The sequence below is a fragment of the Coturnix japonica genome, chromosome 1, assembly GCF_054131305.1.
Source record: "Coturnix japonica strain WE chromosome 1, WE-NBRP24, whole genome shotgun sequence".
Lineage (NCBI taxonomy): Eukaryota > Metazoa > Chordata > Aves > Galliformes > Phasianidae > Coturnix > Coturnix japonica.
In genome coordinates, this window is record NC_140663.1 from 151,142,334 (window position 1) to 151,166,458 (window position 24,125).

At 42.8% G+C, this 24,125-nt stretch overlaps 1 protein-coding gene across 7 annotated transcripts in view; it reads right to left on the reverse strand.

Moving 5' to 3' along the window:
• The window catches only part of ELF1 (E74 like ETS transcription factor 1), a 70,927-nt gene that overhangs the window by 18,396 nt on the left and 28,406 nt on the right, over nt 1-24,125 (reverse strand). For 4 of the 7 annotated variants that reach the window (XR_014942090.1, XM_015851703.3, XM_015851705.3 and 1 more), the window contains 4 exons: nt 12,548-12,852; nt 6,333-6,507; nt 988-1,095; nt 154-318 (listed from right to left, as the gene is read on the reverse strand). Coding sequence is in view for 6 of the 7 variants with exons in the window: in XM_015851703.3 (XP_015707189.2) it covers nt 154-318; nt 988-1,095; nt 6,333-6,507; nt 12,548-12,619 (520 nt within the window). In the remaining variant the exon portion in view is untranslated. Of the gene's footprint in view, nt 1-153; nt 319-987; nt 1,096-6,332; nt 6,508-11,093; nt 11,233-12,547; nt 12,853-19,415; nt 19,489-24,125 lie in introns of those variants that run through there. The other 3 variants (XM_085536096.1, XM_032442078.2, XM_015851715.3) reach the window with 3 other exon arrangements.

Genomic DNA, 24,125 nt, shown 5'->3' on the forward strand with positions numbered 1-24,125 from the left:
TACAGTCAGAAAAAGCATTCTATGTATTTCCAGTAGTAGACACTTGATTCTTCTGACTTGCCAGCCAGGATGGCTCCACAGACGCATGAGAGGAGGTAAATGTGCCACTGACTGCTCTCTACTCCGCAAGACTGCTCTGCAATAACATCTTACCCTTTTTCTTCTTTGGTTGTTCAAATTCTAAAGTCCCTGGTGACTCAGCGTAAGGGTCTGTGGCTTGGTGAACTTCCACAACCTCAGGGATCCCATCGAGAGTGACTGATACATGTGTAATAGGAGCCACTATATCTTCATCTTCAGTTGAGCCAAACATAGTTGCTTAAGGGAAAGGGATAATAGGAGGAGATCAGTTCATAACTGAATATATCCATCCACAATCAGAAGTAGTATTAAAATAGACAAGTTCAATGACATAACTTACTCTCCTAAAAAGCACTGTAATGGTGTGTTCACACATTTTTATTCATAATTAACAGAATTTGCAGGTGTAAGTATGTGTTATTGTATCTTGCCAGTGTAGAATCACAGAACTGTTTAGGTTGAGGGACCTTAAACATTGCCTAATTCCTAACCCCCTGTTCTGTTCCACTAGATCATGTTGCCCAAAGTCATATCCAGCCTGGCCTTGGACACTTCCAGGCATCCACCACAGTTCTTGGTCAAACATAAACAGATTCATTCTCTATCAGAGGAACAAAGCAGAACAGTCTAAACAACCCCACTCAATCCACATTTTCCCTTCAGTTCTTAATTTTTTCCTTATCTGTTGATGTTCAACTCTGAGATCACCATGTTCTCAAGGAAGTGAAACTCCTCACTGCATACAGCACTGGATTTCTGATACCCAAACTATGCATCTAATGTCTACCTGGAAGCAAAATATTCCTACTCCTTCCAGGCAACCACACAACACTGAACCTCTCCTTTTTACACAGAAGTGAACAAGTCAAATACAGACTGGATATGCTCTCTTAAAAAAAAACTTACTTATTCTTTTTTCATCCAACATAGGACCAGGGGAGTCCATATTGAGAAGTGCTTCAGCAGCCTCAATTGTTTCCATAGTTTCGTCTCCATTATGACATGATGTTTCAACTAAAAGCAGAAGAATTAATTCTAAACAAACTACGAGGTAGATTTAAAGCATCTTATTTACTTCTATATCATTTCTAAAAAGAAAGTGGAAAGTGGTCTCAACTAAATGAGCAGTAACAGTTTATGAGAAAAGGTACAAATTTAGTTCAGTACTTTCTAACCCCTCCATGTGCTCATCAAGTACATGCAATAAAACACCGTGCCCATAATCCTTGAGAAAAAGCCACTACTGCAAACAATATTCTAGATAGTACCCTTACAAAAATTGCTCATTTCTTCTTATGCTGGTCCTAAGAAAGAGAATTCTATAATTAACAGATGCTCATAGAGCCAGGAGGACAGGCAAACTTCTATTAGACAGCTTATTTCCTATAGGTACAACTGAACACTAAACTTCCAGATCTGCAGGGATGATAGATGTGACTAACAGAGCATGCTCCAGGGATGCAGTACTAAAAATTACTATTAGTAGCATCATAAAAAACAATAGAAAGGGCTGGTATGCTTTCCAAAAGTCTGAACTACTAAACAATCCCTCATGTGTCTCATATGGGTGACCATCAGACAAATCGAAAGCACTTGGATCTTCAATTTATAATTAAGGTCACACGAAGCACACAAAAAAAATCTGATAAAAGTAGTTCTTTTCTATTTTAGAATCACAGGGTTGGAAAGGACCTACAAGATCATCTAGTCCAACCATCCTCCCATTACCATCGCTACCACAAGCTACTAAACCATAGCTTGTTGATAAACACAAGTTTATCAAAGCAGTGCAAAGGTGTGCATTAGTAGACCCCTCCACAGGGCACCAAGGAACCTCAGCTACTTTCTTAAGCCCTGTAGTGAGTCAGTTTCACACCCTCCCTGTTTAACTTTGAGGAATTTGGGGTGGGGCAGTCACACACATATACACACACAAAAAGAAAAGCAAGGAGACTGACTCCTCATACCATGTACAACCTCAGAACATTCCTTCTTAAAGCCACAGATTCACTCCAAGAAATAGAACTTGTGTACTTCTTTCAATGCCGGTAACAGCAAAGCACCCAGCCCACCAGCAATCACACTCAATTTAAGAATACAAACATAAAGTTTCACTCCGAATGCTTACAGCTTCTGCAATCATATCACTGGGAGAGGACTGAGATAAGCACAGGCATTGTGCACCAGCCCTGCCTCCCACACCCCGCTATGCTTACAGGCAGCACGCGGCCTACAGTCAGTAGCTCTGCAGGAGCTTCCTGACCACCTGCATTTCTTGTGGGCCTCAACACTGCCACAATGGCAGAACATCAATCTGAGGGGTTCGGCTGGGTTAGCAAGTTGAATTACAGCAACTCAAGAGCCAACGCAAACAAGCTGTGAGGTGCCACACACGGCAGTGTAATCACAACCTCACAGTCCTACTAGCAGCAGCACTCAGAGATAACCAGCCCAATAAATACGAGCAAGCCAGTGTCTCTTACTTCAGCTTCTCAAAACCACACCCAAAAGTAACATTTTTTTCCCAGGGTACTCAACGAGTTCCCGATTATCTGAGCAAGCCACAAATTTAAGCCTCTGTGTATGCCAATTACAACCCAATTACTGTGGATGCGTGTTTGCGATGAATCAGCAGAGCTCACAGCTAGCAGCAGGCCTGCCCAGACACGGCTTTCTTCTCACCTGATGGACAAAGAAACATCTAGCCTGAAGCTCCTTCCTTCAGCCCAAATTCCCACCTAGAATACTTCTGAATGCTTTATACCTTCCTACTTGACACACAAGATGGCTGCTCATTTCCCATCACTCAGCTCAGGGATCCCACTCCGCTCCCTCTCATAGCATAGAGTTGACTTTTATAGATCGACTTTCTGGGAGGTTTATTGCTTTTTAATAGAAATTCTGCACCCGGTTATCCAGCATCACTTAATAACAAGTGCTACTTTAAGAATGCATGTGATTCAGGGAGCCCTGAACATCACACTTCCTTTTCTCATGGATTATGACTGTGAAATTCTGTTTCCAACTCAGCAGCCCTTTGGCTGGTTTACAACACGTAGCACTTTCCCTTCGTTCTCTTACTTGAACAGTTTGGCTTGTGCCATCAGTGCTAGAGGTTCACCAAATGCACAAGCCAAATGCTCCCAAACTTGGACAGGCTGTAAAATAACTTTTCAATTGGTTGTTAAGCTTCACTGCTGATCTATGAGAACCTTCATTTCTATGCTCTGGATTCAGATCAGGGCACAGTGAATCAAAGTGCCAATCTTTCATCCCTCCCCCCTCACACAATAATTCTCACTGTTTCAATGAGGAAGCACAGGTGAGCCACAAAATGGCAGAGCTTGATTACCTGCTGCTTTTCTACGTTACATGTGCCAGCTTTGAGAAAAAGAAATAATTCAGGAAGTTGCATAATCCCATTAGTTCTTCCTTCCTGTGCATTTTATAACTCTAATTAGTTACATTAATAAGGTAAATAACGTGTAGCAAAACATACCAGCTGACAAGATGGCCTAAAATTTATTGTACGCAAAACTTTATCCCCTCGTATTTTTCAGAGAGGAGAAAAAAACCCAAAAACTACACAACTCGATGTTCTCCTCAGTGATAAAACTTCACTCGAAGCCAAGAGCTCCAATCTATTTTCTTAATCATCTTTTACTACACGACAGTTAATCATTTGGGGTCACATCATACTGGCAACAAACCCACCGCACAAATTGCCGTCACAGTCTTTCCAGTGAAATGTGTTGTTAAATTGAGAGAGTGATAAGGTAAGCCTGCCTATTAATTATATAAAGATTACGGTGTGTATAACACAGCTAGAAAACTGGCTTTTGGCCATCTTTCAGCAGGGTTTCAAGTAAAACAGACGCTGTTCTTATAGCTGTAGTTTTCTGAGGGTCATAATTCATAATACAGATACTAATCACAGCAGTGTTGTAGCTACTTTTGAATGGCTTAAGCTGGATCCTATAGGCACAGAAGCCTACCATAGTCCGTAATTCTGCAGATACAACACTCAGTAGTAATTCCTGCAGTTTCAGCAGACCTAATTACTTGTAGTTCAGGGGAAAATGAAAGCTTAGTGTACAACAGACAAAAAGCAGCACTGAAAAAACTCGTGGCTTCAAAAAAAGGTTCATGCTTATTTAGCAACCATTTCTGAGTAACGTTGGCATTTTCAGTTTCATTTTGCTGTGAACTTCAGTCCTCTGAATATTTTAAATTGGATTTAGTAAAGTCTTTACAAGGTCTGATTCTCTCTCAGCAGAATAACGGGGAAGTGACTGAAAAGACTTGTACAAACTTCCAAGAGCAAAACAACACATTTCACCATTGAGACCAAACACGCACAAAATTAAGATGGAAGCCTCAAAGATAAGAAACAACCAGAAAACCAAGTAGGTGGGAAATGTTAGCTGCGATTAGCCCTGCTTCACAAGTACCTACTGCAAGATATGCTTGCACCTAACTCTAGCAGTTTTGGTTGGGCTGTGTACCTGACACCAAGGCAGAAAGGTGATGAAGCCATACTCCTTTCCCTATGCTCTCTCCCCACTTTCATGGGATGCTCTTGTCCTCCCTGGCCCTGTAATCCTGCCCTGCTAGGGACCAGCAGGGGCTCCCTGATATAAACCTGCTGTGAAAGCCCCTTCCCCACAGGAGCCCTGAGTGGTGGTGCTGCTCCCTGCCCCGCTTGGAGTCATCTCTTCATGCAAAGCCGAGCACTCAGCTCCCAGTGGCCAAAGAAACCTGCAGCACACTGCAGTGTGAACCGGATAATTAGTTAGCATCTCCTTCATCACCATGATCTCTACAGAGTCACAGCTCTGGTTTTCTAAGGACTTGGCCTTTAAAGAAAAACAGACTGCTTCAGCTACAATGGAAGACATTAACAATACAGGGCTTGTCTGCCTCCAAAGTATCCCTTGGACACCATCAGTTACAAGGATTACATATTTTCACTCTCTGGCAGCAAACCCTTCTCATGTGACTGTTTACGTTAGCAACGAAAAATCTTAGCAAGAGTAGTCACAAAAGTGGAGTTTCACAATTACTCACGGAACTGCCAATTCACACACAGTGTATTACAGTGGGTATGTATTCACGAAAACTATGAAATTCATCAACTCCAAAATATTCACACAGTCGCATTAAGTGGCGCTTAAATAACACACTGAGGAAATGCCAGTTACAGTGTGAATAATTCAAATGAATAGCAAGTGAATAGTTGGCAAGAGGTCTCAACTTGAAATAACGTTTAGGCATGTAAGATTTTCTTCAATAATCAGCTAAATTATTTGTACAGTCACAGTCTTCACGTGGCTAAAAAAAGGGGGGCCACTTATATTAGATAAAACCATTTCTAGGGAATGGTTCATGTCAATTTAGTCTATGAACTGAACTGCATGTCATGTCAGGTTCTGCTGAATTTGGCTTTTGTGGTAAAAGGCTGTAACAGAGCCCTTGGAAGTCATATCAGAGCCACGACTGGAACCAGCAAGCTGCCTCCAGCCCTGGGTACAGCTCAGCTGGAGAAACCTCATCACTGAAGGATGGCACAGACCTCAGCTCTGTAAAGCATCCACCTCACCTTGCAGACTTGGTCTGCAAAAATGCTCCGAATACCTACTTTCACCAAACTGTTGTTTGCTTTGGAGGCTTTATTTGTTTCAGTTTTGTTTTAACAAGTTTCTTAAATTGGATGTAACCTCAAGCTTTCTTTTCTATACTATCCTTCCTAACAGTATTTATGCAGGACATCTGTATTTTAAACATTTATTATTAGAGATCTAAAATGAACTCCGTGCTGAGCACACCAATATCAGCGTCATGCTGACATGCACATTTTACAGTTGGCCATTTGCATAACCCTCAAGAAACCAAACTAGTACATCTACACATGCTGTATATTGCTGATTTTTTGGTACATATCAACCACTTTAAAAAAAAGGGGGGCTAAAAAATAACATTAAGAGCAATGCACAACTGTTTTGGTACTCTGAGTAGAACCCTATCTTAATCTGTACTGATGGATGATGGGTCACCGTACCAGCTGTGCAGCTGGAATCGCAAGCCACCTGCTACAGGAATAATACCATCTTCTCTACCTTGCACAGGATTGATAGCATTCAATATCATTATAACTTTGTTTCTCATTCATTTTTGCCACTCAGTTTTTCCATGCTGCTGGCCACAATCGTCTTGCTGCAAAAGCATGGCAGATAAAAAATTGCATTGCAAACCTGTGAGGGGGATATCATCATCTTCAATGATTTGCTCCTCTGCAACATCCAAAGAATTCTCAGTGATCATGTCACTGGGCTCATCCACACAGGTTAAGCCAGAATAGTTGTTTAGGAGATCTCCGCTAGGGACATGTTCCACGATGACAGCAGGGAAAATGGATGGATCACCAAGCTGTAGAAAAAATCAAGAAAGGAAAATTAAAGTAATGGTAGTTAGAACATACCCACTCTAAGCATTTACTGATGAGGATTTCAACAAACCCAAAGCATGTCACCTAAATATTAGACAATTGGGATTGAGTGCTGAAAAACAAGACGATTTTTAGCACACAAAACAAAAACAGCAGCGGTGTCTCACTATGGGACAGAGGCTAAATATCACTACAGATAGTATATAATGTACTGACACAGTCATAGTAGGTAATACAAGACTCCCACAACATCATTCTGCAGCTAAAAGGCTGATAGAACAGAGGAATGGAGTGGTTCAGTAGAAGTCAAACTGCTGGCAATGATAGCAGCAAGCAACTTGCTGCAAGCACCTCCTGCTCTTCCTGTCTAGCTGGGGGTGGAGGGTGGTGTGGCTGTGAGCACTGCAGGAAGGTCTCACCAGTACCGAGTTTGCTGTGAGACAGTAGCTTAGGGGTAACTTACTGTTCTCCACAGAAGAACAAAGATATGCAAAACTCAAGCAGGGTTTTTGTTTGTTTGTTTTAATTTAACCATGCAAGAAGAAAAATAACAACAGATGTAATAATGCTCATTTGGGCATTGCTTGTGGCTCACAATCTCACCATTGCACAGGTCACCAGCAGCAGCAAATGGTCTCAGAGCTGCTGTCTCCATGCAGAGAACAGCAATGGGAGTCAGTGCCTCCCACAGATGAGGTCGGGAACGTACATATTGAAAGGAGAAAGTGCAATTAGGATCTTCATGAGGCAATAATTACCATTCGGAATTGCTCTGTGTTTTGTACAACATGCCTTAACAACAACCGTGGTAAAGGGCAATGGGGAAAAAAAAAAAGAGTTTGGAAACAAAGCTAATATTTCTAGGGGGTTCCATCATAAATGCTCTACTAAGAAATTAAAAGCCTACAAAACCAAATACAAGCAAAATAAGCAAAAAAGCAGTGTAATGAGATGATGAAAAATAAAATACTGTCTGCATTTGGAAGATTTTCAACAGTGAGTTCTAGCATCTGTTCAGCAGTCTACTAAGAAAGTGAGAAGTATGGATTTTAGATAGGGAAGACACAAATATGAAGACTTTGATATTCTCATCCTTTTCTTGCTCACAGACACAAGGGGTGATGTTCATCTCACCTGACTTCAAGCACTAAGTACTAAGACTTGAGCCACCAAGCCTAGGTTTTCTTCAGAGTCAAGAGAGGGGTTCTTATAGAGCACTATCTCCCTGATCAGTTTTAGGCTCCTGTGTCACAATAGCATCAATCAGGCCCTATAAAAACATCTGTTTCTCTCCCCTGACTATAAAAAGGAGCTGGTGACAGAGTGCCTAATTCTGGTGTAGACATCCAGCTTGAACACATCTATAAAGTCAGGACAAAATCTGCCACTTACGTTGAAGGAAGGAAGATTTAGGTTGGATATCTGGGGGAAGTTCTTTACTATGAGAGCGGTGAGGTGCTGGCACAGGCTGCCCAGAGAGGCTGTGGATGCCCCGTCCCTGGAGGTGTTCAAGGCCAGGTTGGATGGGGCCCTGGGCAGCCTGGTCTAGTATTAAATGTGGAGGTTGGTGGCCCTGCCTGTGGCAGGTGGGTTGGAGCTTAATGGTCCCTGAGGTCCCTTCCTGCCCAAAGCATTCTGTAATGTTCTTGATTACATTGAAAGTATCTGAATCCCAACTATGGGGCAAGCTCAAGCTTCTTGTAGCTCTCTAAACAGAGGAATAATTCTGTACATACTTTGAATTGCAAAAGTGACCGTGATCACTACAGCTCCATGTAATTGGATGGTACCATGTAATTCCATAAAGGGAAAACACTGCTGAATTAAAGACTACTTCTTATTATTAATTACAGAATCGCACAGAATTGTAGGGGTTGGAAGGGACCTCTGGAGATCATCCAGTACAGCCCTCAGCTACAGTGCGCTCCCTATGGTAGGTTCCACAGAATAGTGTCCAGGCAGGTTTTAAACATTTCCATAGAAGGAGACTCCACAGCCTCTCTGGGCAGCCTGATCCAGTGCTCTGTCACCTTCAAAGTAAAGAGTTTTTTCCTCATGTTCATACAGAACTTCTTGTGTTCCAATTTGCACCCACTGCTCCTTGCTTATGGACAACCTGCTGCCCACAAGGACACACAGGTCCTTCTATGCAGAGAAACACGGCATCCCAGCTGCATCAAAACTTTGGTTTGGCTTCAACATATCTTCCCCATTTGCTGGGCAAATAAAGGACTTCAGCTTATGCTAAAATCTTCCCAAGTCTTTCGCACCAAATCCCTCACAGAATAATTTTTTTTTCCACAGGCCAACCTTGTATATGGACCTATAACTATTTGGAAATGCTGAAGTTCCTTGAATGTCTCATGAATGGGTCTCTGCAAAGCATTGGCCATTCTCTATGAGGGGAAAAACTAAAACTCCTAAAACTCCTGCAAAAACCATAGACTAACAAATCTAGAGAAACAAACAAGAACGAACACTAATAAAAACTAGGCCAAATGATCTTGATGACTAGAAAAAAGGCTCCAGCTTTCTCTCACAGATGTCCCCGTGCCAAACACTGAAGCAGCCTCTCAACTTTCCAGGCATTCCCACAGACAGGATCTGAGACATGACCATAGGGACTCTGGAAGAAGATAAACATTGTTCAGGAGTACCACAGGATTGATCTCACAACCATTTCCTGAGTCTTCATAAAACAGCAAGCTTAAAAGTGGGGACTTCCTGTAGAAGCTGGAAATAGACAAAAACATAGAACTTGGCCTTGACGGTGGCTTTCAGCTCTGGCACCACCAGTGCTCCTGAGATGACTTCATATTACAGAGCACCAGGGAATGTGGAAGAGCAAATCAAGTCCTGAGAAGATGAGGTAGAAGCTGTTGTCCAACCTAAAGGCTCGGACTCTAGTTACAGGCTGAAAGAGTTGGGCTGTTTAGGCTGGAGAAGAAAAGGCTCTGAGGTGACCTGATAGCAGCCTATTAGTATCTGAAGGGGAACTACAGGAAAGCAGAAAACAGACTCTTCAGCAGGGCCTGTGGTGAAATGGCTTAAAGCTTAAAGAGAATAGCTTTAGGTGGGATATAAGGAAAAAGTCTTTTACAGTGAGGGTGGTGAGACATTGGAACAGGATGTCCAGAAATGTGGTTGATGCCCAGTCTCTAAAGACTTTCAAGGCAAGGCTAAATCAGGCCCTGGACAACCTTACTTAGTTGTGCATGTCCCTGTTCACTGCAGGGGAGCTGGGATAGATGACCTTTAAAGGTCCCTTCCAACTCGAAGGATTCTATGACTCTATGATTCTAAGCTGCAGATGTAAAGAAAAGCAGTTCTGGGCAGCAGTGTTAACTCAGACAAAGCCTGTAGGAGCTCCTGCCCAGTTCTACATGCACAGTCCCTCTGTCAATAAGTATAAAATCCACATAACCTCTACTTAAACGTGATCTTTGACACATAGCAGCAGCCAGTCCACCTATCAGTACAATTAGTGTTAGTCATTTTGTTCCCTTCTCAAAATTATGAAGATATTTTCACCACATTTCATCCTCACCATGTAAGCACGAGGTTACAAATGAGCCCTCCAAGGAAAAAATAAAAGAACAAACAAAAAAGAACATTACTTCCTAAACGGAAAGGAATAAATCTGATAGAAAAGAGCCCTTCCCATTCACACAGAGCCACACAACCAAGCCCCTCCTGCTGGCATTTGCTGCTGATTGAATGCTTAGATTTGCAAATGGACTGTTCATAATTTACAGCTGTTTAACCGAGATTTAAAAGAAAATAAATAAATGGTCATGAATTATGACTTCCCTGAAACAGAAAATGTAGCTGCCATCTAGACCCTGAACCTCTTACCCACAGCAGCTGTTCCATGTCCTAACAGTTCTTGGCACAAAAGGGCTCCGGACAAAGCCTCAACAAGAACATGATTATCAAAGTACCCTCAACTCCAGCTCTTGAGAAAACAGCAAAAATTATTACTCAAAGATCAGTTAACTGGCACCTGTACGTAAAGATGGCTCCCCAGGGAGGTGGTTGAGTCACCATCCCTGGATGTGTTTAAAAACCATTTGGATGTGGTGCTCAGGGATGTGACTTAGCAGAGGGCTGTTAGTTAAGGTAGTATGGTTAGGTTGTGCTTGGACTCAATGGTCTTTAAGATCTCTTCCAACCTAAGCAATTCTATGTCTCTGCTATTTTGTATCCTGATGATGCTCAAAAAATATTTTTGATTAACACAGAGCACTTCTAGAACTAAAATGCTCTAAGTACACAAGTTATGGTATATATATCCCAAAATATAAATTGTCCAGGACTGAAAAACTTCATAGTATCTATACCAATAGCTTCTACATTGTAAGAAGCATATCAATGAGTTACAAACATAATCAAACTTTTTGTGTTAATAGCATATTATCTACCTTTATCTGAGTTAAATCTTATTCCAGTTTCCCACATCTTTGCCTACTTCAGGCTCCTTTTCCATAACTGCATATATAGTATCTACCTTCAGGCAGACATCTAGCTGGCTACCTGAAACTTTGATATATGAACTAAGACAACCTACTGATTTAACCAGAGCTCCCATCCAAGTGTTTGCAGCAAGGAATGTTCTGCTATGGCATTCCACATCTTTCAATACATCTCCTGTAGGGTATGCTCCAGGATGCCTTCTTTCCTCAGGCTTAATCCGGAGTAGGATTTATCTGGGTTATGAGACACACACCAAGGTTAAGTTTGGCCTCCATTTAGGAGAGTTCCATTGAGGGAGGTTTTACTCTTGAATGTTCCATGTATTTATTTATTTATTTATTTAAAGCTTTTCCAGTGAGCATCTGAAGAAACTGCAAGAGACAGAATGCACAGCTAAATCAAACACAGCCATGTTTCTTGCACTGCTCCTCCAAGAAATCACAATGAATCAGCTCTCCTCCTTCCCTTGGCTTGTCAAGGAAAAACAGCAACAAATAACACACAGAAGTAATAAATACAGCTCATTTTCCACTATGTTTGTGCAATTCCCATATCTAAATCCCCAGACTGCCACAGGCTCTGGAAAAATACAGGGAAGGAAGTTACATTTCTAGTTCCACCCAAAAGTGAGTTAGCACTTCAGACAGACAACACTCAGTTCATTGAAACGATGGCACGAGTCTGACAGCAGAAATGGGACACTGATCCAGCCAAATGTGAGGCCACAGAAAAAACCCAGAGACAAGGTTATGAAGCCAGAAGTATTTTTAAAGCAGAGGACAAATGCTTTCCACATTCACAAGAAGAGGAATAATTTGCAGCAACACTGTCTCTCTAGAAGACTAAGTCTTAAAATCTCCAGAAGAACTGTCGCTCCATAATAGTAAGTAAGATGCCTAACTTATCGTTAACCAATGCAGAACTCTATCATGAGCCACCACCTATAGAAGAGCTGCCTGAGTTTTACAATAGGATTTCACTGCTGAAGCCTCAGGACTCAGAGGATGTGGTTTAGATAATCTAGAACTACCTCAGAGTTTTATGAGACAGGCAGTTTCCCTGCAGTGTGAAAGAAACCCATTTATGTTATTTTGAAGCTTAGCACTGAATAGCTGATATACACACAGTAATGCAATTCACAAATCAATCAGCAAAGAGCAGGGAGCAGACACTTACTGTTCCTTATAGTCATCTGCAGTGGATTTTATCCCAGCACACTGCACAACTTAAAGTGACTGTCAAATACCAGAACATCAGGAATTTTACAGCATGAATGGATTCTACTGGCACAAATCAGTGACAAAGGAAAGCCATCTTCAGAGGAGGTCTTTGCAATACTGCAGAAGTTACAACATTTCAACCAATTTCTGCTCCGCTCGTGTAAGTTACAGGAAGCAACAGGAAGCTTTTGAAACTGCAGAGATCTGCTGCAACAATAATGATCTCAGTGTTGGTTTTCTTGTGTTTTACACAACATTTTTTCCTCGTGTTTTCCTAACATTCCTTGCACCAACTTGTACAAATGCCATTCCTTCCCCCATCCCATACCTGCTGCTCATCCTCCATGACGTTGCTGGCGAATTCAAACACAAGCTCATTCTGCTGTACAACTGCTGCCATAATAACGCATTCCCAGCCCTCAGCTCCACATAAGAAGAAAAACGTTCTCAAACGGAAAAGAATGGGCAGCGTCACCAGGGTGCAGCAGGGCAGAAAGGCAGGATCACAGAATGAATCCAGTGGCAGTTTCAGTAGTTCTTAGATCATCAGCATTCCAGGGTCCTCCTCTTCTCAAAGAAACCAAGGAGAATTCTTTCCTGAGTTGTTTCTCCCACCTGGACAGCCGTTTCTCTCTGAGGAAGGAAGAACAGAATTACAATTAGGAACTGATTGCTTTAGCTACCTAAAAGCACAGCTCTCACTATCAAGCTTTGTCCTGTCTATGAGTGTTGTGTTCTACCTGGCTATAAGGAAGTTGGATACCTTCTGATCCCCAGAGGTATTACTTCCACTAACCCATGCATCCTTTAAAGGAATAAACAGAACTGTTTCAGGAAGCAAGACACGAGTTTCTAAGTGTTTCATATTAAAAGCATTCGACCAACACTAAGAAGAAGTTACGAAAGCCAACAAAAAGAAAATCCATTTTTCCACCTGATTCATCCACGCAGTTTTCACCTTAACTAAATGATCTCCAAGTTACGTTAAAAACAAAACACAGAACACAGACTGACCTACCAAGCTGCAGGATACCTCAAGCGTATCACCTTTCTGCCTCTCACACAGCTCCAGTTCTGCGGGGCTGTTCTTTAGCACAAGAATCGCCCTTGATCTCGATTCCCACGGTTCACAACAGAAAAACAGCCACTAAATTCCTCATATGGGCCAGAGAGTCCCCAAGTCTCTCCACGAAGCAGATCTTCAGCTCCTTTTTAATAACGCGCTGTAAATGTATCCTTATCTCAACCACAGGCTTGCGAGCAGCCGGAAGGAAACTGCACTGACCACGTCATGGCAAATTAGAACAGGCAAAAAAAAAACTGCACAGCACAATAGCAAAGCAAAAATAAAAGAATCCCCGTCTATGGAATGTAAACAGTTTCACTGGATGGCTGCATGCTTATATCTCCTGCGTTTTCACTTACTCATCAGTGCTAAAGCTAAACATGGTTGAATTAAGCTTGGACGGAGATGAGCTGCATCACTTCTGGAGGAAAAGCCCTTGAGAAAGTGAGATGAGAGGTGACTTTGATTAAACTCTTTAAGGTGCATGTGGAGAAGCGCTGCTGTGATGGAATATCTTGAAGCAGAGACCTGGTCCCTCTGTGAGCAATGCACATGGGCCTCACTTGAGACCACAGAGCCCTGGGTGCTGCTGCAGCTTGTGAGGTGCCACCTCCTGTTCATACATGGCTGTACCTTGTTTCTTCAACAGGTTAAAAAGGAAGGGCACCTTCCTCTCTGTGGTGCCAAGCAGCTTAATTAGGGAGGACCGAGTCACACACTTGTACTCCCTCACTCTAAGAAATATAGCAGCTGTTTTTCCCATATAGATTGTGGTATTCCCAAATTCCTAAGCAGTGATGACAGTGCCTTCAGGGAGTCTCACTGAGGTCACTGCATCCTACCCTTCTAAGAAATCAGGAAAACCAAAGTTATACAGCCAGGAGAACCTCTCCAGCTTCCACTGCTTGCTTTGACGAGCTCTTGAAATGTTTTTAAGAGCAGCCACAACCCTAACTGGAGAATATTTGCATTAATGGGAGCCGCATGCACAAAAGGAAAGGGAAATGCTTTGGCAGCCATCGGTGCACAGCCTCAGCCCTTCCCACCTTGCAGGCTGGCTTGAATAGTTCCTAAGGTTTCCCTGCATATCAGCAGGGCAGGGGTACTGACAGAGTTACATGCAACTGTATTGTCCTGGGTTAACTCTCAACTTAAGCACTTAGGCTCTTCTCTTAGAAAACAGAAGTGCCGGGAGGAAGTTGCACACAACAGCAGCACAAAGGGATCGTGTTATACCATCCCACGTGTGAGCCTAAAAGCAAAGTGCATACTATATAATTTAACATTTCCAACACACAGCGTGTGTCCTGCCTTTATGTTGATGCTGTTAATTGCTGTTGGCCTTAAAAAGTTACAAGCCTTGAGGCATTTGCACTCTTTGATCGTACACACGGGTTCAGCTTGTGTAATGGAGAGGACTGTAAGCACTTTCTGCATTCTGGTTCTCCATGTGCAATTAGTTTAATGCTCATTTTTAAGTAAGTCTGCACTGGGAAGCTGAGAGGATTCCCATATTTGTCCGGGATCCTTTGGGGGTAAAGTCCCTCTTCACTGATTAGTGGGAGTGACTTCAACTATTAGTAATTCCTTGTGTTACAGAGTTATTATTCATTCCAAGCAGCAACCAATCATACTTAAATAATTTTCTGGCATATTCTTCCATTAGTGCCAGGTCACTGTGTAGTAAAATATTAACATTTTACAGTAGATGCTATGCCAAGATGCACAATAATCATAGAAGCAGAGAATCACCAAGGTTGGAAAAGACCTCCAAGGTCATCCAGTCCAACCACCCACCTACCAGCAACAATTCCCCACTAAACCATGTCCTTTAGTACAACATCTAAATGTTTCTTGAGCACTCCCTGGGCAGCCCATTCCAGCACCTGACCACTCTTTCAGAGATGAATTTTTTCCTGACATCCAACCTGAATCTCCCCTGGTGCAGCTCAAGGCCATTCTCTCTCATCCTATCACTAGTTATGATGCAGGAGAGGAGGTCAACCCCCACCCCACAACAACCTCCTTTAGGCAGCTGTAGAGAGTGATAAGGTCTCTCCTGAGCCTCCTCTTCTCCGCTCTGAACAACCCGTTTCCTCAGCCACTCCCCATAAGACGTGCAATGATGTGATTCAGAAGCTGTGACAGCAAATACGCTAAAAGCTACAGAGATATTCTTTCACATTCATAGTTTAAGAATCAAATCACATATAACTCACATAATCCAACCACCTCAATGCAAAATTAAGCACCGTCACTTGACATCATTGTGGAGACTGCAACAGTGCACTGCATGTGACCCCAATGGGATCCAGGCAAGCAGTGCTTAAAATTGTTACACTTGGTGATAACAGGAAGCTCTTAATAATCTGATACGTCTGCAGGAACAGATACTGAAACACTGTTGTAAAGATTTTCCCCACCCTGACCCAGTGACTCAGAGCAATAAGACAAGGCAGGAGGCTCCTCGTTCCCTACCGCCTCAAGAGAATAACCACCAAGGAACCTATGACTAGAGTAGACCAGAGTAATTCACACACAAAAGCACCATATAACCACAGCACTATGAACAAAGTGGAAGGCAACTGAGAATACAGGCTTTAGTGGGTTTTTGTACCTAACCTTGTGACCATTACAAAGGTTAGGCACTCAAACTATTACCGCTTATGGGACAATTCTGATTGTTTATTTGGTAGTAAATAGCAATAAGTGATCTACTGGGAAATAACGACGTGGCAATATAACGCAAAGCACTTTCCTTTAACCCAAATCACCTTCTCAGGAGCATACAGAACAACAGCAGCTGTTCACAGAAGGCAGCACAGCTCCAAATCAGCCATATTTTCCCCCACATCTATTTTAATAAACTGTACTTTCATTATTCCAAGCATCACAAGATCCTGCTGTCCATAGGCTGACACAAACATGACTATTGTCTTTGCTCTATAATGCTACTTACCTCCCTGATTTTACGTACATCTGTGAACAGAGAACAACTTCTTTGCCAACAGCACAAAATGTATAAATTGTGCTCACACGCACAATGAGCCTGACTACACACAATTAGTCCCAGGAGAAAGGGGACCCAGTGTGTATCATCATAAAATTTACATCAGATTTTCAGAACCAGGGAATAAATAAGCTTTTATTTTGGCTTTTACTTGTTGTAGAAACACGTCATGTTTAATATTTTTAACATACATTAAATTAAAACGTACTATATGAATACATGTCCTAATTTTGCTTAATCCTTAAAAACAAACACATGAATAAATGATCTCTATCTCTCTGGAAATTCCCCTCCCTCTGCTGATTTCAACATCTAGAAACAATCTCTCCAAACAGCACAACAGAAGCACATTCGGCCACTTTAACCCTTACCCTCCTACTCTGACACCCCAGAAGACGATGCCTTGGAGGACTCCCTGGCTGGACATCACATCATGTCTCCACATCACTCTTTACCACACATGACCTTCATCAAAGGTGCCAGCAACAGACTCAAATGTTTGCTAAAGAAGCTCAGATACACATCTGGAAGACTCAGGGCTTGATAGCAAAAGTAATCTCAGAAAAAGGACAGGTGAAAGAAATTTCCCAATGAATTACAAAGGCAGTCTTCAACGTTAGCTCTATTCTGCAAGGAGCAAAGTTGGGACTTCACAGAAATGCTGAACCCCTTTCTGAACAACGCTGTGGATGCAGGAAGAAGAAGAGAATCAATGAAAGAGAAGAATAAAGGTATCGATGGAGATTTCAGACGTGAAGACCGAAAACTATCAGGGGTAACTGCACCAATCCACTCAAGTTTCTATCTCCTTTCTGCTGGTGGATGTTAAGGATGGATCATACCAGAGCCACTCAGTTCCCTGTAGAAACGTATCTTCCTAAAACAATATGTAAGCAGTAGACGGTAGAGTCTGACTTGCATAGAAAGTGGAATGATTGAGTTCTAACAACACAGGAATCCCACACCCATGATGACCTCCACTACCCACAAGTGAATGTGAATACTATCAGTACGCACTGCAGTAGCATTCTTCACAACATGGCTATCCTTGTGTAGTAACACTAACAAACGTAGCAGCACTGGAGCTCTGAACCAAGACACTGAGCATCCACAGCCAGCAAAATGACAAGCAAGAGCGATAGATGTTACTCAGCACAAGAGATTTCTGAAGGCGCAGTACTTCAGCTGCTCACACAAACTGAAGATAGGAAAACAAGGCGGTCAGGCTATCATAGAGGAAGGAAAGAAACAAGGCACACACTGTAATCTTCAGAAGTAGCCACACTGCCTAAGGGAAACCGTGCAAAAAGCAGCTGACATAGTAAGTCAACAGAGTGACCTTTTCTGAGCTTCAGTTAAGGACAAGGAAATCTTCAGTATCAACAAGTCTGTGGTTTGCAGCCAGACTGGAAACAGGCCTAAGTCACCGTGGGCTCTTGGTACACGCAAAGCAGAAAGGACACTGAGTAAGAGAGTTCATCTGTTATACATAATTACTCATAGAAAAGAGAAAAACAGGCACACGGTTTGATCAGAAAGTATGTGAAATGGAGACCCTCTCCCCCCTTAAATGTCAAATAAAAGCAACTGTTACCCCACAGAGGGCAGAATGCAGAAAGCAAGGTCTCAGCATGCAGACCACATGCTTAGGGGGCAGAGAAGCTCAGTCCTGCAGTGACTCATATCTGTGTAATTACTGCCATAAGGGGAAAGAGAAGATATGCAAGCCAGGTCTTCACTGCCTGAAAAACACCAGCCAAGCATGGGTTATAGCAGTGTGTTTCCTGGCCAGTGATGGAATGCTGGGCTTTCTAAGAACTAAGAGCAATGGGTTATCTCACGGTTTTACTAGCAACCATCAGGTTACTATTAGGATGAATGCTTGCAAAAGTGTGACACTGCTAAACTAACGCAATGTGGATCCAGGACCCAGCTTCAGACAGTAACATTCATAGTGAACATCTGCTCCTCTAGTTGCCTGAGGCATAACGCTACATCTACAAGGTAACCTCCACTCAATGCAGAGGCTGAAAACTACAGTTTACCAGCCCCAAACTCTTGGGGATCCTTTTGATTCTGCCTTTGTTGTCAATTCACCGCGATTGGTAAAGAGAAGGAAAAAACATCAGGTGCTCACATCTCCCTCTTGATGAAATGAGAACAAGGAGATGATCCATTTAGTCCAGAAGCAATGGGTTTTGAACAGATGAATGGAAAGCAATTAAAAATATACGAGCTGAGATGTACTTGGTCAAACTCCTCTCTGCAGACATGACATAAGGTGAAACTAAGCACTTCAAAACTAGAATAGATGAATACATGACATAGCACTGCTGGTGCCTGCAGAGTCCAGCTCACCAAGAGGTAAGTGATACTGAGCATGGAGACAAAGGAAAACAAAAGATCTCTAATTACTTCCTCTCCTGCAGCATTCAGTACAGGTTATTTTATCCAACAAAAGATTTGCAGGGATGGGATTGTTTTTTGTCTTGCCCTACGATATCCAAATCACAAATATTAATAAATAACACGAGTAAGAAAGACTTCACGCTAATTCCTGTATTGCACAGAATCTCAATAAGGAGGTTAAAAAAGATAAAAATCTGGTTCTGAAATTTCTGTAATCCAAGGGAATTATTCTGGTGACACAGAACGAGTGTTTTAAAAGGCATTCGCAGTCATTTTCTACCATTTAGTAGCACTTTAGAAAGAGAATTAGGACCACAATCCTGAAGCAACCACAACAAGAGAGCTTTGGATAAGTCAAGTCACACTGATTTCAAGGGGAAAGTGTCTTGGTGTAGAGAAAGTTGAAGGGCTGAGCTCCAAGATTGCTTACACAGGATATGAGGTGACCGTGTCAAAGGGGTGTGGGAGGGGAGAGCTGCCTGACCCGGAGAGATTTGGCTGCACTGATTAACGGAGGCATGTAAGAGAGCAGAGGTGGCAGTGGGAGGAAGAAGGACCAAAGGAAATGGGAGATAATTGCCTTGGCCAGGTGCCGAGCTTCCCAAATTACCAGCTGACAGTCTGTAGCAAATATTGGCACAGAACTGTCAGTCAGCCTCTAAAAATCACTTTCCCCACAAATTAGTAACGTTGTCATTATTTTCAGATCACCTGGAGGAAAATGTTCTGTTTATTGAAGAAAAATCCTTTTTCAGCCATCCGTGGGTGGAACAGAAACGCAACCCTGCAATGTAAGCGCACACAAAATATATACATTAAAGGGAGAAAACTGACAGAGGCCAGCAGAGAAGAGCTGCAAGTCAGATGCTTCTCAATCCAGGTGACCTTCTCCAGCCTGGGTTGGTAATCTTAGATCCACATGAGAAACTCTCACTGGACTTTGTGTGTTCTGCAGTAGATGCTTCAAGCCCAAGCTCAGTAATGATCCCTGTTGCAGTTTCCCCAACACAGATCTCAGCATTTAGTGGTTTTTTTTTCCCCCTTCCAGTTAACAATTCCAGTTTGTACAGTCAAAACAGTTCAGAAACACAAGTTTGACTTAACTGCTGTGCACCAGCCAACAAGGGGCACAAACCAAGAGGCCTCAAACAGCCTCCCCTTCCCCAGCACAGATATGCTTCCAAGCCCCAGTGTGGTGCTTCACTCTTTAGCAATGTGTCTGCTCACGGCTGCATCCAGCCGATCCGTCAAGTTCAGAAACATAAATCTTACCTTTGCAGTGTCTATAAAGAATCTGTAAAGAGCACATTACCTTTGCAGTGTCTATAAAGAATCTGTAAAGAGCACATTAGGAGGTATTTCTGCTGTTTGCTCTCATTTGCTGTCAGCTGTCAGCAGTATCAACAGTCAGAAACCCTCCGGAGCAGGCTGCTATTAGTCAGCTAGACTTGAATTTCCAGTTCTTTTACATTGCTGTCTATTTTCCTTCATTAAGTTAGCCTGTCCTACCCAGGTATCAGATTACATGGAGCCAACATTTATAGCACCTTGCAAAACAGTCCAACATATCACATACCTGAGTCTGCCTATACCTGTTGCCCTCAGTGGTTAACCCTTGCTACCAATAGGAACAGCCTTCATTCTCAAATATATCATTTAAAAAAACCATATCTGCATCAGAGGAGCCATTTTTCCTTCTCACCTGACAGCTAAGGGACAGCACCAGGTTTCTATTATGAACTTTGCAGCACAGAAGGGCTGTTCTGAGAGCAAAGGCTCCAAAGCACTGCACTGCACACAGGACCCTGCCCACAAGGATGTGGGCTCGGCTGCTCCTTTGAGCATCCGTGGTGATGCAGAGGCTTCAGAGGGCTGCAAAGGAGCATATAATCAATATATCACAGTATCACAGTCTCATGTGGGTTGGAAAGGACCTTAGAGATCATCGAGTCCAACTCCTGGGATTCGAGCCTCCTGTGTAGCAGAGCGGCACTTCTACCACTTGCACCACAGGGGGATATGCTTGTTTCAGTATATGAACATCACACATTTCAGAATTAAACAGTTTTCACATAAATGCATATGTTAACTGCACCACATCAAAGCATAAACCCATCAGTTTTCTTATCCTCCGTGCAAATCTTGGGGACTCCATTAAGCAGTTTTCTTTACAAGCACGAAATGTGAGCTGCCGTTGTAGCTGTGAGTGGTAGCCATAGGTTAGATGTCTCATAAACCTGGTTGTAATGTTTTTCTCTCAGCTTACAGCGATAGGACGAGAGGTAACAACCTCAAGCTGCACCAGGGGAGGTTCAGGTTGGATATTAGGAAAGATTTCTTCTCAGAAACAGTGATGAGGCAGCGGCACAGGCTGCCCAGGGAGGAGGTGGAGTCACTGTGCTTGGAGGTGTTCAAGAGCTGTGTGTGGATGGGGCACTGAAGGATGTAGTGTAGTGGACACGGTGGTGATGAGTGAAATAAGACAAGCAGTAACCACAACAGTCTTGTTTTTAAGGGCTCGGAGAATCCAGCACTACCCATGAACCCAGGACAGAGAGATTTATGAGGCTGGGACAAGAAAGACACCTCAGTCAGCAAACCTCTCACAAGCCATGCGTCCTACTTTGTCAAAAATCACAAAGCTGATGTTTGCACTAAGCTTTCACATGGGCTCAAAAACAAACAAACAAATCCACCCAGGAGTTACCGGCAACACCTCCTAATGCTTCACAAGTAGAAATACTTGATTTAAAAAGCCTGTGGAAACATGAGTGAAAGAAGAGGTGCAAAGCTGTATCCACAGGCAGGTAAACTGATAAGAGAAGGCTGTAAACAGGGGTAAGAGATTTCAGTTAGGCCTCAGGAATATCCTATCCATACACTGAACTCCATGACAAACAGGCCTGGTTCTGAAGGGCTTCCCCCCACACACACATACACATCCCACAATGTTTGACTTCTTTAATGTAATTTGGGTGGGGTTTTTTTTGAGCATGAGCGCATTCTACTTTAGTTTTTGCTCAGTTGCATCCTTTGCTTAGATAGCATTCAATAAGGAAGAACTCCCACCATGACCGCCCCATTCTGTGAATTGGGACACCAAAAAAATCTACGTGTTTCTAGAACGGTTGTCTAAATCAAGGCATCAGGCTCAATACTATTACCTCAATAAGGCAAGCTCTTCTGGCTGCTTTTGTTGTCACATTCTATGGATCACCACAGCTGCAACTCATATCAGAGACGCACTTAATAAGAACTACTTAAAACAAGTGAAAAGTGACATGCTGAGGGAGTTGGGTTTGTTCAGCCTGGAGAAGAGAAGGTTGCGGGGTGACCTCATTGCAGCCTTTCAATACCTGAAGGGAACCTACACCCAGGAGGGGAGTAAACTCTTCGAAAGGGCTGACAATAGCAGGACACGGGGAAATGGTTTTAAGTTGAAAGAAGGAAGATTTAGGTTGGATGTTAGGGGGAAGTTCTTCACTAGGAGAGTGGTTAGGCCCTGGAACAGGCTGCCCAGGGAGGTTGTGGATGCCCAGTCCTTGGAGATGTTCAAGACCAGGTTGGACGGGGCCCTGGGCAACCTGATCTAGTAAATGTGTATGTTTGGTGGCCCTGCCAGGCAGGGGAGTTGGAACTACATGATCCTTGAGGTCCCTTCCAACCCGGGTCATTCTGTGATTCTGTGATTGCCATATTCTATGGATCACCACAGCTGCAACTCATATCAGAGACACACTTAATAAGAACTACTTAAAACAAGTGAAAATGGTAAAATGAGGGAACTGAGCTTTTAAACTCCAAAGCTCACAGGCTCAGACGGGTTTTGATTAGAAGGCTGAAACTGTAGGCTTTCCCTTTGCACAATGAGTCATGGCTCTGAATTAGTACGTGCTCTCTGCATGGGTAACCTGTGCTTGCGTTCCTGGCCACAGCTCCCTATGGAAGGAGGTAAGAAGTAAGAAAATAATCCAGATATGCTCAAGTAAACACAATTAGTAGACTCTCCCACAGTATGCGGGGAAGGGAGCAGAGTCACCTGCCAAGCAGTTTGCTCTTAACTCATGGAATGCTCTCAAAAGGTTAGTTTAAAACTGAACTTGAAATTGGAAATTACTATGAAAAAGTACCAGTGCACACACAGACAGGCAGAAAAAAAGAGGGAGGGACACAGCCTTATTAGAGAGAATAAGCATTACATAGCCAGAGGGCCTTCAAAAACAAAACAAAAACACCAGGCTCTCACTGTGACTTGTTTGGTACACAAGCCAGCCTGCAACTAGACAGCCAGCTACTTATGGGTGTGGAGAGCACAGCAGGCACTGTGTACAGGTTAGCCCAACAATCCCATCCAGCTTAGATAGAATGAATATGCACGTCACCATTGTATCCAGCAAAAGGACCAGAATTATTTTGCCCCTCCCAAACTTCCTTAGACTTTCTCCTCTTTCCTGCAGAGGGGACAGCAATTCTGGTTTTTATCACCTACAATCTTAGTCACAATCTCTTCTTTCTTTTGCTAGCATCTTTAACATTAACTCTCTTGATATACTTGGTTAGAAACATCATTTTTAAGAATAATGCTCTGATCTCCTATTTAATCACAGAACCATCTGAGTTGGAAGGGACCCTTAAAGGCCATCTGAGTCCAGCTCCTCTGCAACAAACAGGGACACCTACAGCTCCATCAGGAGCTCAGAGCCCCATCCAGCCTGACCTTGAATGCTTCCAGGGATGGGGCACGTGCTGCTTCTCTGGCACTCTGTTCCTCACTGCTCCTATCGTTATATATATAACTTTATATGTAATCTACATCTCCCCTCTTTGCTTTAAAATGCCACGTATCCACTCACATCATTCTGAAAACATGTGTGCACAGGCTAATTAAAATAATAAATATATTAACTTGCAACTGTGTAGCATAAGACAAACTAATATTCTCATGCCACTTGAGAATTTTTCCTTTTTTAGATCAGCGTAGTTTCAATGTTATGTTCTTAAGTATTTGGATAGGGTGGGATTAGGAAGGGAGACTATTTGTCTGGGGAATTGAAAAGCAGTGAACTTGGCTACTAAAGAAGATAAATTATCTCCTGACTCGCTGCTAGACTAACAATTCCCACTGTGGGCTTTCAAACCGTGACAAAACACGAGTCAAACACCAACAAGAATATAAAAAAGCAAAAAGGATTTCTCTTAAAAGCTATGTGGAAAAGGAGTGGAGTCTGCAAAGGTCCCTCCAGGGAGGGCAGTGTCTGAACAGGCCAGTATTTCTCATTTCGTAATGTCTGGGGAGAAGTTGGCTGTGAAGCCCAAGTCCCTCCTGTATGAGCAAACACCTGCTCTGAGGAGATGCAGGAATTCACTGCTAATGAACTAGATGCAGAAATTTATGACACGAAAAGACCTACAAAAATTGGG